The sequence below is a fragment of the Miscanthus floridulus genome, chromosome 9 (genome assembly GCF_019320115.1).
Source record: "Miscanthus floridulus cultivar M001 chromosome 9, ASM1932011v1, whole genome shotgun sequence".
In the NCBI taxonomy this organism is placed as follows: Eukaryota; Viridiplantae; Streptophyta; class Magnoliopsida; order Poales; family Poaceae; genus Miscanthus; species Miscanthus floridulus.
Window position 1 is genome coordinate 33,579,848 of NC_089588.1, and position 10,534 is coordinate 33,590,381.

Here is a 10,534-nt window from a genome sequence, read left to right on the forward strand (position 1 = left end):
TGGTTGTTCTGTTGTTCCTTCTCGGTGGGAGTGGTTGTTTTTTGTTCTTTTATATAGTTTGTTGTTGTACTATGCTTTTTCTCTGTTAATACATGCCCAACAAACTTCTCACTGGTGCCTCTTTTTTTTAAAAAAAAAATCTTCAAGCGGAGCAAGTGCCAGTCAACCAGAGTGCTAACATGGCATGTCGAGCCCGCCACATCAGCAGGTGATGTTTATGCCAGGTCAGCAAGTTGTCTTGTATGCAGTGAAAATGACTATGCAAGAGGTAATCTATGAGTAAATATTACTATTTCTGATAGTTAAAGATCAATGCCTTCTAGCTGGCAACATTTTTTTTTAGGGAAACCTGGCAACAATTTCCAACCCAGCAAGCTAAAAAGTATTTGCACAGTTTTTTTAACACATTCTCCTTCCCACTCAACAAGTTAGGCTCAACTTTAAACTCTTAAAACTTTGACAGGAACTATACAGAGAAAGAAATGTTGGCTGGGATCTCATCAAAAAAATATATACAATTTCTCTGTGTGAAATTGGCCTTATAGTTCCAGATTTTTGGCATCCTCCACTTGACATCAATTTGTAGATTGAGCTGAACAGATTTAGTCCTTCGTCTCCTCATGTCGTTTTGCAGCTTCAGCGATCCTAAAGCACTGCAACAAAGCGCAGACGGAAACAAGCATATACCAATCTTAATTTCTTAATCAACGACTGTAATAAACAAAAATCATGTTTTACTCATCATCAATAATTAATATGAAAGTAATTACTAGTTTACACGGCAATGCAAAGTGTCTTACAGTTACTGTTCATGAGCCGGAGCGCGAGCACATGCTGCCGGGCGCCGGCGCGACGGCCATTCTGCGCTCGGCGGCCCGCGCCTTGGCGCACCGGTACGCGCACGTGGCGATCCAGAACGCCCACGGGAGCGCGACGAGCGCCAGGCCAACGGCGGGGAGCCAGGCCGGCGCCTCGTGCGGCGGCAGCAGGATGTAGGCCGCGAGGCACGCGCCGCCGCCGAGCAGGGAGAGGAGGAGCAGCACCGTCACCAGCCACAAGCACACGCTGCTGCCGCCCGGCGCGCCTTGGCGCTCCTCCTGCTTGCCCGGCATCGTCGTGGTCGCTCGTCGGCGGCGGATCAACTCGATCGGCACCGGGGCGCTGGCTAGGCGCGCGTCAAGAAGAGCGGGGCGGTGATCTGCGTGACAATGACATCAATCGGCCGGTCGCCCACTTCTGCTCTTGTTCATGGATGGGAATGAAATGAAACAAAGAAAACGTGCCAAAAAGTTCTGATCTGTTTTGTTCTTCGCCTTTTGTGGATCTTGGTTGGAGGATGAGAAGTTAGCAATGGAGATTCGCGTCGCAGGGCGACAGCATGGCCAAGAACGGCGCGAGAGGCGCAGAGCGAATTCTGGACAGAGTTAGCTTTGGACACCCTATAATAGGCCACTAATGGTGATGGGCTGGCATGCCGAAAAATGGACAGATTTAGCTTTGTCAGTTGAGCTCCATTGCAGAGCTTACAGTTTCTGTAGCAAGGGTAACATCTGGAAACTAGCAGCGTGTCAGTCAGATTAAGTGAACTTTGATGTCATCACACGCGGTCTACTCCATCCGTATTGATGACCCTGGAGAATTGCAGCGCAGGAAATTCTTTGCGTTCTCTGTTCATCTTCTTCATTCTCGAGTGAGCTGAGTGCGTCGGCGGCCTGACGTCAAGGCAGACGGTGCGGGAGCGGTGGCGTAAGGTTCGGTCGAACAGTGGTGGACAGCACCTTAGGCATGCACCGCGTCCCTTGACATCACGGAGTTCGGCGAGATCATGGCGCTAGCATGTTTACCCACAGCCATGGCCTGCTCGCCACGATGTGAGGTAATAGGTAAATAGACCAATATTTCCTTCCTCCTGGTTGTACCTGTATGAGCAGATCCCAACCCAGGCGTCCAGCTCCCTGTCATAGTGGCCTTGCCCTTTGAACAGCAGAGTCCACTCGGCACTCGCCGATGTATGTCCAATCGAAGCGCTCCATGTCAAAGGCGTAGGTGCTGCAACGGTTGCGGTGAAAGTGGTAGACGATTGTCGGACCAACGTCGGGGTCGTAGCCCCACACTGACATGAAGACTGTGCACCCATCTGGGGTGCACGGCGTAGCCACAGACGGAGCTGGACTTGAAGATAATAGTTATTTTTGGGTAGGGCGTTCGTCTAGGCGTATTCGTCCGCAAGCCAGTTCCGTGCACAGTGATTGGGCCTAAGCAGGCAAGGGCTTGTGGCCTCCCAACTCATCTGCTTGCTGCGAATATTTCCCCGCTCCTGTGGCATGTCCAACTCATCTACCTGCTGCAAACATCCCACACTCCCGACCACAGCAGCAACTTTCACCGCAGTGTCCGCTCGTAGCCCACGACGCACCGTCCACCGGCCCCACTCTGTCGCGACCATCTCCGTTGCCCCCATCCTGCGCCGCGCCCCGCCCAAATCTCGTGCCGCATCGCGGCTCCATCCCGCACTGCATGGGGCATCCCCTACCGTGCCCCTGTCCACCTTAGCTATCGCAGCTACGGCGTGCACCGTGCCACCAGAAGGAGGTCGCCAGCTGTTGCTCTCGATGTCCCCATGACCCGAACTTGCTGGCTACCGTAGTTCCACACAGGTAGGCCGTTGCCGCCGGCGACGTTGTGTGCTTCAAGTGTTTGAGACTTTGTGTTTCAAGTGTTTCATTTAGATGTTGCAAAAGAAGATTTGCGATGTTGCATATGTTGCAATGACAATATATGCATGTTGTAAGTCTATGTTTCAAGTGTTTCGGTTGTTTCAAACGTATGTTTCAAGTGTTTTATCTTAATGTTGCATATGTTTGCTATGGCTCTATATGCATGTTTCAAGTGTTTCAGATGTTTCAGACTTATGTTGCAAGTGTTTCATCTGGATGTTGCAAAAGTAGATCTCGATGTTGCATATGTTACTATAGCTTATATACGCATGTTTCAAGCGTATATTTTAACTGTTTAGACATATGTTGCAAGTGTTTCATCTTTATGTTTCAAAAGTAGATCTAGGAGAACACATGTTTCAATGACGTCGGTGGTTGGTGGATAGCTACCTGCTTGTGCTGGGGGCGTCGTCATTAGTCACCGTGTGGGCACCTTTGGCCAGCAGACGCCTCCACGGCGCGCATCTGCAGATAGGGCAGGTGACGGGACCCACATGGGGCCTGGGAATGGGCGTCGGTGTGGGACGGGCTGCTGGGGCATGGGATGGGCGTGGGGGCGCGGTGCGACTTTTGGATGAGGGGACACGGGCACTGGATGGGATGCAGACTCGGGTGGTGGGATGTGGTGCAATATAATGCGCGGGAGCTACGTCCGGACGCGCTGTCCGTCCGGACGTCCAGGTGCTAGCCTTCCCTATTTATTTAGGAAGTTTTGGCTAACAATAAGCTGGACTATTATCTGAGATGTTTGGAACCACTAGAGATACAAAAATTTAGTAGCTAACTATTATCCCTAGTGGTTCTAAACAGACCCTTACCTTTGGTCCCTAAACTTTAAAACTGAAATCTTAGTCCACAAGTTCTGTTATGAAGGGTTTGTGACTGTGTCTGCCCCAAACAGAGGAGAATGGCCCAAGGCAAAGGAACAAGCGGCAAGACGAGTGAGAAATCCCCCATTCATACGGCATACACGAATCGTACATCCAACCTCATCGTCGGACACGGGTAAGGGTGCTTATATGCTGACAAGCTAATAAGGTAAAAGCCCACTCCTGCTTGATATATGCTACTGACATACCAACGGGCATTCAGAAAGAAAAGAAATAAACCCAAGAAAGATTGGACTGACACATCAAAATGTAAAAGGTTCACCACCATTGCGGATAAACATAATAGGATATACATGCTCTAAGTTCCATAACACTTTGACGTTCATCAATGATGTTAACGTACTAAACTACATAGTTTCATCAATCCATCAATGATTATCATTCTAGAGTACATAGTTTCATCCAATCCATCCTAAACAGTTGACTTCAACAGGACCTGCTTCCTGAACAAAGACGCCAACCATGTCAGTCTTCGCAAAAGTCCTCTTTTTCCATGCATTACACATGCCTCAGTGTTAAGAAACAGCCAGGATCTCTAGTGGAGCCTTTAATCTACTCATAAACAATTTCAAAAATCAAAAGTAACTGCTTCATCAATGGAGATGCCAACCTTGTCTCTCTTCACAAAAGGCCTCTTCTTCCCTGTAATACACATGGATCAGTGTTAAGAATGGAAATCTACAACATGTTCCAAACATTTCCAAATGAATTGAAACTTGAGAATATGATTGACCAAGGTCACTAATAGAACATTCTCAAATGCTCAATAATTAAATATCATTTCAAACTTTCTGAATCCAATGAAACCTATATGGTACAGTTGAGAAAATTATATCTAACAAAAAGACAAACAGTTTATACTAACTTCCTTCAGTGCCAAGAAACAATAGCAAATATTTGAAACGAAGAAGACAGGGATTCTAAACTTAACAAGTTTCATAGCAAGTATGAAATAGCAGAACGGTGTTAGCCACATCCTAAATGAACTAATTATATATACAGTATAAGTGAGAACTAAAAAGTGCATGGTGAATAGAGCGTTTGATAATCAACATATAAAGAGTGATGGTATTATATACTACAAACAATAGAAAAGTTTCATAAAATTACCTTCTAGTTACATCCCCTATTTCACTCATTGCTCTTTGTATTTCATGAAATACACCAGGTATTGTTGATTCAAGCATGTGAACCAGGTTTTCATTTTTAAAGAGTGGTACAACATTGCACCACATTATCAACAGATCCAATGACTCTTCTAAGACCATATTCTTGTTTGCACTATGAAGGTCATAAACTGCTACAACATATGAGTCATTCTTTGCCATATTTGAACAAGGTTCTTCGCCACCTCTAGGATAGCTAAAGTGAGTGGAAATAATTGCAACACTTTCTATGATTTCTTTTCTTTCTTATAACTTTTTTTCATTTTCATGGATTTGCTGTCGTAATGTGTCATAGAGGGTGATGAAATGACTTTTTTCCCTAATCTCGCTCAGCAGGGACATATTGTAATGTATAATTTGATGGTGCTTAACAGGGTCATCAGAATTCAATAGGTCAAGAAGGCTCTGCAAATCATCTGGTATAGGCAAGCCACTATCATGAAAAGACAACATCTTCAGAATAATCCGATAAATCCAATGGAAATCATTGATCATTTCATTTCTCTCTCTCTTACATACAACTAATTTTAGAGCCGGGTCAAACTTAATGTTGATGTTACCATCCAACAGGAGAGAGCAAAGGAGACGAAAAGAGCAGCCAACCTCCTCTCCCCCTTCCCCTCTCCTCCTTTTATAGGGGGGGTTGGAGATGATGTTCTCTTTATTTTCCATGATAGGTTGGTATTTAAAAAATGCCACTAGGGGCTACTAATGGACCCTGGTGGGGTTTTGTATTTATAAAAATGCCACCAAAGACTACAAATGGCCCCCAAATATCATTTTTCGAACCTCTAGGCTATGTAATTTGACGTTGAACATGATAATAGGAGTCCCCAACATATGATGCACTCCAACACTTAACCTTCTTAATTAAGATGAATCCAGTAGAAGTTAAGTCTGAACCAACCGTTGAGGGACAACCCATGTATGTGAAGCTGTTAGATATCCTCAATAATTCCTAGAATAATATACTTAGCACTTGGAGGGATATATGGGCATGTGCAGGTCTTTCTCAAGCTGCTTCAATGCCTTTATAACTTTCCTTCCATGCACTTTTACATCCATGGTGAGCTTTGATTGAGGATCAACGAGAAATTATGAAAGTTTTTTTTGTAGTTAACTTATCAGGGCACAAGAATACATCATGACATTTTCTAAGTTCTTCATCAATCGGAGGGTCAGAATTGATGTATTTATTCCCTTCCTTGAGTTGAGCGGTGGTCTCAATTACAGCCTTATAGTGTGCCTGCCTCCGAAAATAGATTTACGGCCTCAAAAAATAAATCATGTTTGGAGGCCGTTGTCTTATGATGACCGTCGTAAATCCATTTTTGGAGGTGGGCATTTTTCAACCGCCTCCATAAATAAAAGGTCCGTCTCCGAAAATGGATTTTTGCGAGACGGTTATTTTTTGGTGCCTTGGTAAAAGAAACGACCGCCTCTGTTAATCGACAGGCATTAACTGAGGTGGTTAAATTTTGTAAAGGTCTTGTTAATGTTTGGATAGTGCCTCGTAAAATCATTTTTGCAGTAGTGTGTGCTGCCTCCGGTTTCTGTTTCAGTTATGCATTTTTAAGCTACTTCTTCATCTTCTCAAGATCTACATCATCATACTGCTGCATTAACAGATGAAAAGAAGAGCGGGGCGATGTGCGTGACAATGACATCAACCGGCACCGGCCGGTCGCCCACTTCTGCTCTTGTTCGTGGATGGAATGGATTGAAACAAAGAAAACTTGCCAAAAAGTTCTGATCTGTTTTATTGTTCGCCTTTTGAGGATCTTGGAAGATGAGAAGTTAGCAATGGAGATTTGCGTCGCAGGGTGGCAGGATTGCCAAGAACGGACTGAGAGGTGCAGAGCGAATTCTGGACAGAGTTAGTTTTGGACACCCTATAATGGGCCACTAATGGTGATGGCATGCCCAAAAATGGACAGAATTAGCTTTGTCAGTTCCATTGCAGATCTTACAGTTTCTCCATCAAGCAGAACATCTGAAAACTAGCAGGGTGTCAAATTCAGTGCACTTTGCTGCCATCACACGCACTCTGTTCCACTCATGACCTGAAGATACATCAAGGCATCAACATGTTTGTACATTTACACAAACGCAACTCCCCTGCACAAGCCACGCAAACAAGAACATCAGAAAAAGAGAGGAAACAGCCATCAAACTAATAAAAAACTGCACACCATGCAAGCTGCCATGCCACACAGATGAGCACACTGCACACACAAAGGCACTGGCCATCAGCCTAGCCTAGGACGCCGTAGAGATCACCACTGTAGAAGCCATCGTCAACCTTCTCCTTGGTGCTCTTCCTCCTGGAGAAGAGGATGTCACCGATGAGCGGCACGATGGGCTTGACCAGCTGCGCCTTCCTCCTCCGGCCGCTGCCCATAAGCTCGACGTCGTCCATCTCGCCAAGGCTCAGCGCGTGTGAGAATGACGGCAGGTACTCGCTTGCGGCGAGCCTGTCGCCCCACCGCTTGCTCCGGAGCGTGAGCGACGCCACGTCGGTGTCGCCCCCGATGCTGCGCCGCCCCGCCACCCCAGCCGACACCGCCTTGTCGGCCTCCATCTCGGCGAGCTTCGAGAGGCCCCGGTGGAGCTGCGCGCTGAGGCTCGCCAGCGCCATCTCCATCTCGTTCCCGCGTTTCCTGAGCTGCGCCACCTCCTGCCGCGTCTCCGCCACGTCGGCCTCCAGCTTCTGGATGGAGCGCACGATCACGAGACCACCTCCCGCCTCGTTGTCCTTGCCCCGGTGGTCGTCGCCGCCGCCGCGCCCCCTGCACGGCTTGACCGGCGAAGGTGATGACGCGAGCGATGTCGGGGAGGATGGCGCCGAGTACATCGGCACGGTGGCGGCCATTATCTCCGCCTCGCTCTCGGCCATTGGGGTGGGTGAGAAGGTCATGGTGCTGCTGCTGCTGCTTGCTTCATGCTTGGCACTCGGGGTGGCAGTAACGCTAGTGGCATTGGCACTGGCGCTTGGGGTGGCAATGGCGGCCGCACTGCTACTGCTGTGCCTGGAATGGCTGTTGCCAACAAGTATGCGGTCGCCGAACACTGCCACTGCCTCCTTGACAGACCGGAACGGGCGGGCTGTGTCGACCTCAGCACGGTCCAAGGCCGCAGCCATGCCGGAGCAGGCAGCCAACGACAAGGATTATGGCCTTTCCTCCAAAGGATCAGTTGTGAACCGGACTGCAGACAGCACAAGCTGCCTTGGCGGAATATATGGAGGCAGGAGAGGAGGGTGTCTTTGCTTCCACTTCAATAGCACGTTGGCCTGTGTCCACCAGCTTCCAAGCAACGAGCAACCGGTTTCCCAACAGCAACTAGCAAGGAGGATGACTTGCCACCTAAAAGAAGGCCAAGAGAACTCAGAAATAAGCCTGGAGTAGAGTTCTGCAGGAGTGCCGCTGAAGCTGCAGGGATGCTTTTTGGGCACTCTTGGCTGGCAATACAAAGAGACGATGGTAACAACTTCTGTCAGATCAGTCACGGGATCACTGTCAGATCAGCATACTTGCAGCAGAAAGGACTGAACAGAAATTCTGGTCGTGGAAGTGGTTGGGAGAAATCATATATATTTTCTTTTTCAGTTGGGGCTGTTCCCTGTTCCTGCAGTGGATTGCAACATTGTAACAAACCGATCGGTTATGTTATGGCAATCAGAAACATGATCGGTTTTCGAAAAAAAAGAAACATGATTCTGGGATGAGAAATAATGATGCAGTAGGTGGGGTGCAGCATATGAACACAGAAGCAAACTGTTACGAATCTATTTTAGATTAGGGAGAGTATAGTACAGGAATTCTCTCTGAATTCACTTACAAGTTACCAACGAGCCGAGCTCGCTGATCTCCAGACCCCAGCCGGCCAATGTATTATCCGTCGTGTCTTCCTTCCTCTCCAGCGTGTCTTCTTATCTCCTATCACCAACGTCTTGGACGGGTGTTTTACTTTTTCACCTATTGTGGGCTGACGTACTTCAGCTTTGGCCGAGCGGCGAGCCTTCCTCTTTGGGCCATTGACTCCTCCAAAGCTCTGTTGGACAACATCTTCATCACCACCAGCTTGGCCAGCCCGCTCTGAGGTCCTCCCGTGATTGCATAGTTATAAGGTAAGTGGAAATACAAGGGCAACAACCCATTATTTGGTTGTGGGCTTATCATTAGCACCACTCATCATCAAAGGTATAATCTTCTGCAACTCCTATCCATCCATCCCATCCATCACCACATCACTCCTCTAAGAATTACACCTTAATTACCATCCCTACTCTAGGTGACCCGGCAGTTTCGGGGGACAACTTTACCTCCTAGAACTAGCTACGCATCTCCTTCGCCGAATCCATCACCAGGACGGCCTCCATCGGCGGTGTGAGGCAATGACGACTCTGGATGTGTCAATTGTTGTTGGTCGCGGTGGCGGTGCCCGTGTGGACCATCATGCCGTGGGTTGTGCCTTGAGGGTGGCGTTTGGGACGATGGGACATCCTATCAGAGGCCACCTCGCCGCGATCATCGTCCTTGTGGCAGGGTCCTTTCCCTAGTCTGTGTGGCCTATGCCGTTGGCTTGGCTATGCCGCGTGTTGGTGGAGTTGAGTTGGCCTCTACCGGCATCACGTCACTGCTAGTTGTTCCTAGGAGGTGGCCGTGGTGGTGGCTACGGTGCCGGCCATGGCGGCGGGGACTACGCTAGGCCATGGAAGCCATAGCACGCATCAGGCTTCGTCCATGGTGTCGACTTTTGTCCTTGGCAGTCGTGATGTCATGGTGGCTGCGGCGGTAGCATGCAGATGTGGTGGGCTATGTTGGTGATTTGAATCTAGGTAAAAACGTTGCCCGGCCTTAAGCTCTGGGCCAACGACGATGTCGTAACCTATGTCATTAACCTCCTTGGAGGCATCATCGAAGATTCCATTCTCCTATTCGCTTGCTGGCATCCGTGTCGGGTCATAAGCCCTTCCTGCTTGCTACTTGGACCAATGATGGTGGCGTCCAGGGACGTCACACTCCTTCTTGAAGGCGTCGTTGTTGTGCATCTGCTGTCATGCCTCCACTTGATCTATTGTTCCTCTTGATGGATCTGCTCCTTGACATGCTTGTGTGTGCTTCATATCCTTTGTAGTGGTCTGTCCTACTAGAGTGCTTGGCTTAGCCACCATCGGTTGGCTCTTGTGGCGGATGCTTTGTCGCCTTCTTCCATGGCGGATGCTTGACCGTTGTTGGTTTCTCTGGCAGATACTTTGTCATCGATGTAACTTTGGTCCGATCCCCTCTGGCAGATACTTTGCTGCCGAGTGTGCTTTGGCCTCTCACCTTGCGGATGCTATGCTGCCAAGGTCGCTTTGGTCTTCTAGGGCTGATGCTTTACCGCCGTTGTTGCTGTTTGTTCATCTCGTCTTCTTTGGGTGGATGCTTTGTCACCACAGCTATGACACTTCTGTAGGCAACCTTTGGATTGGCATATCTTCCTCTAAAAGGCTTAGGCTTGTAGGGCTTTCAGGTTGTGGGTTCTTCCCCCATCGCCGCTCTTTCTTTTCCTTTTTCTATTTGTTTTGGTTTGCTCCTGATCTCTTACCACAGGCTTGGCGGCTTGTAATCTATGCTGCGAGGGTTCTCTCGTAGCTGTGTCGTGTAACTATCTTCCTCTTAATGAAAAACGTGCTTAGGACAATCGTGAAAAAAACCTTAACCATCCTGGGGAGAAATGCACACTCCTCTGACTAGTTATTGTAAAACAAAACACA

At 48.2% G+C, this 10,534-nt stretch overlaps 1 protein-coding gene across 1 annotated transcript; it reads right to left on the reverse strand.

The window, feature by feature from the left end:
• Nucleotides 1–338: 338 nt before the first annotated feature.
• On the reverse strand, nt 339–1,381 carry LOC136481699 (uncharacterized). The gene is made up of 2 exons (XM_066479019.1): nt 801–1,381; nt 339–653 (listed from the first exon to the last, which is right to left on the reverse strand). The coding sequence occupies exon 1, from the start codon at nt 1,110–1,112 to the stop codon at nt 810–812; it is 303 nt and encodes a 100-aa protein (XP_066335116.1). The 5' UTR covers nt 1,113–1,381; the 3' UTR covers nt 339–653; nt 801–809.
• Nucleotides 1,382–10,534: the final 9,153 nt, after the last annotated feature.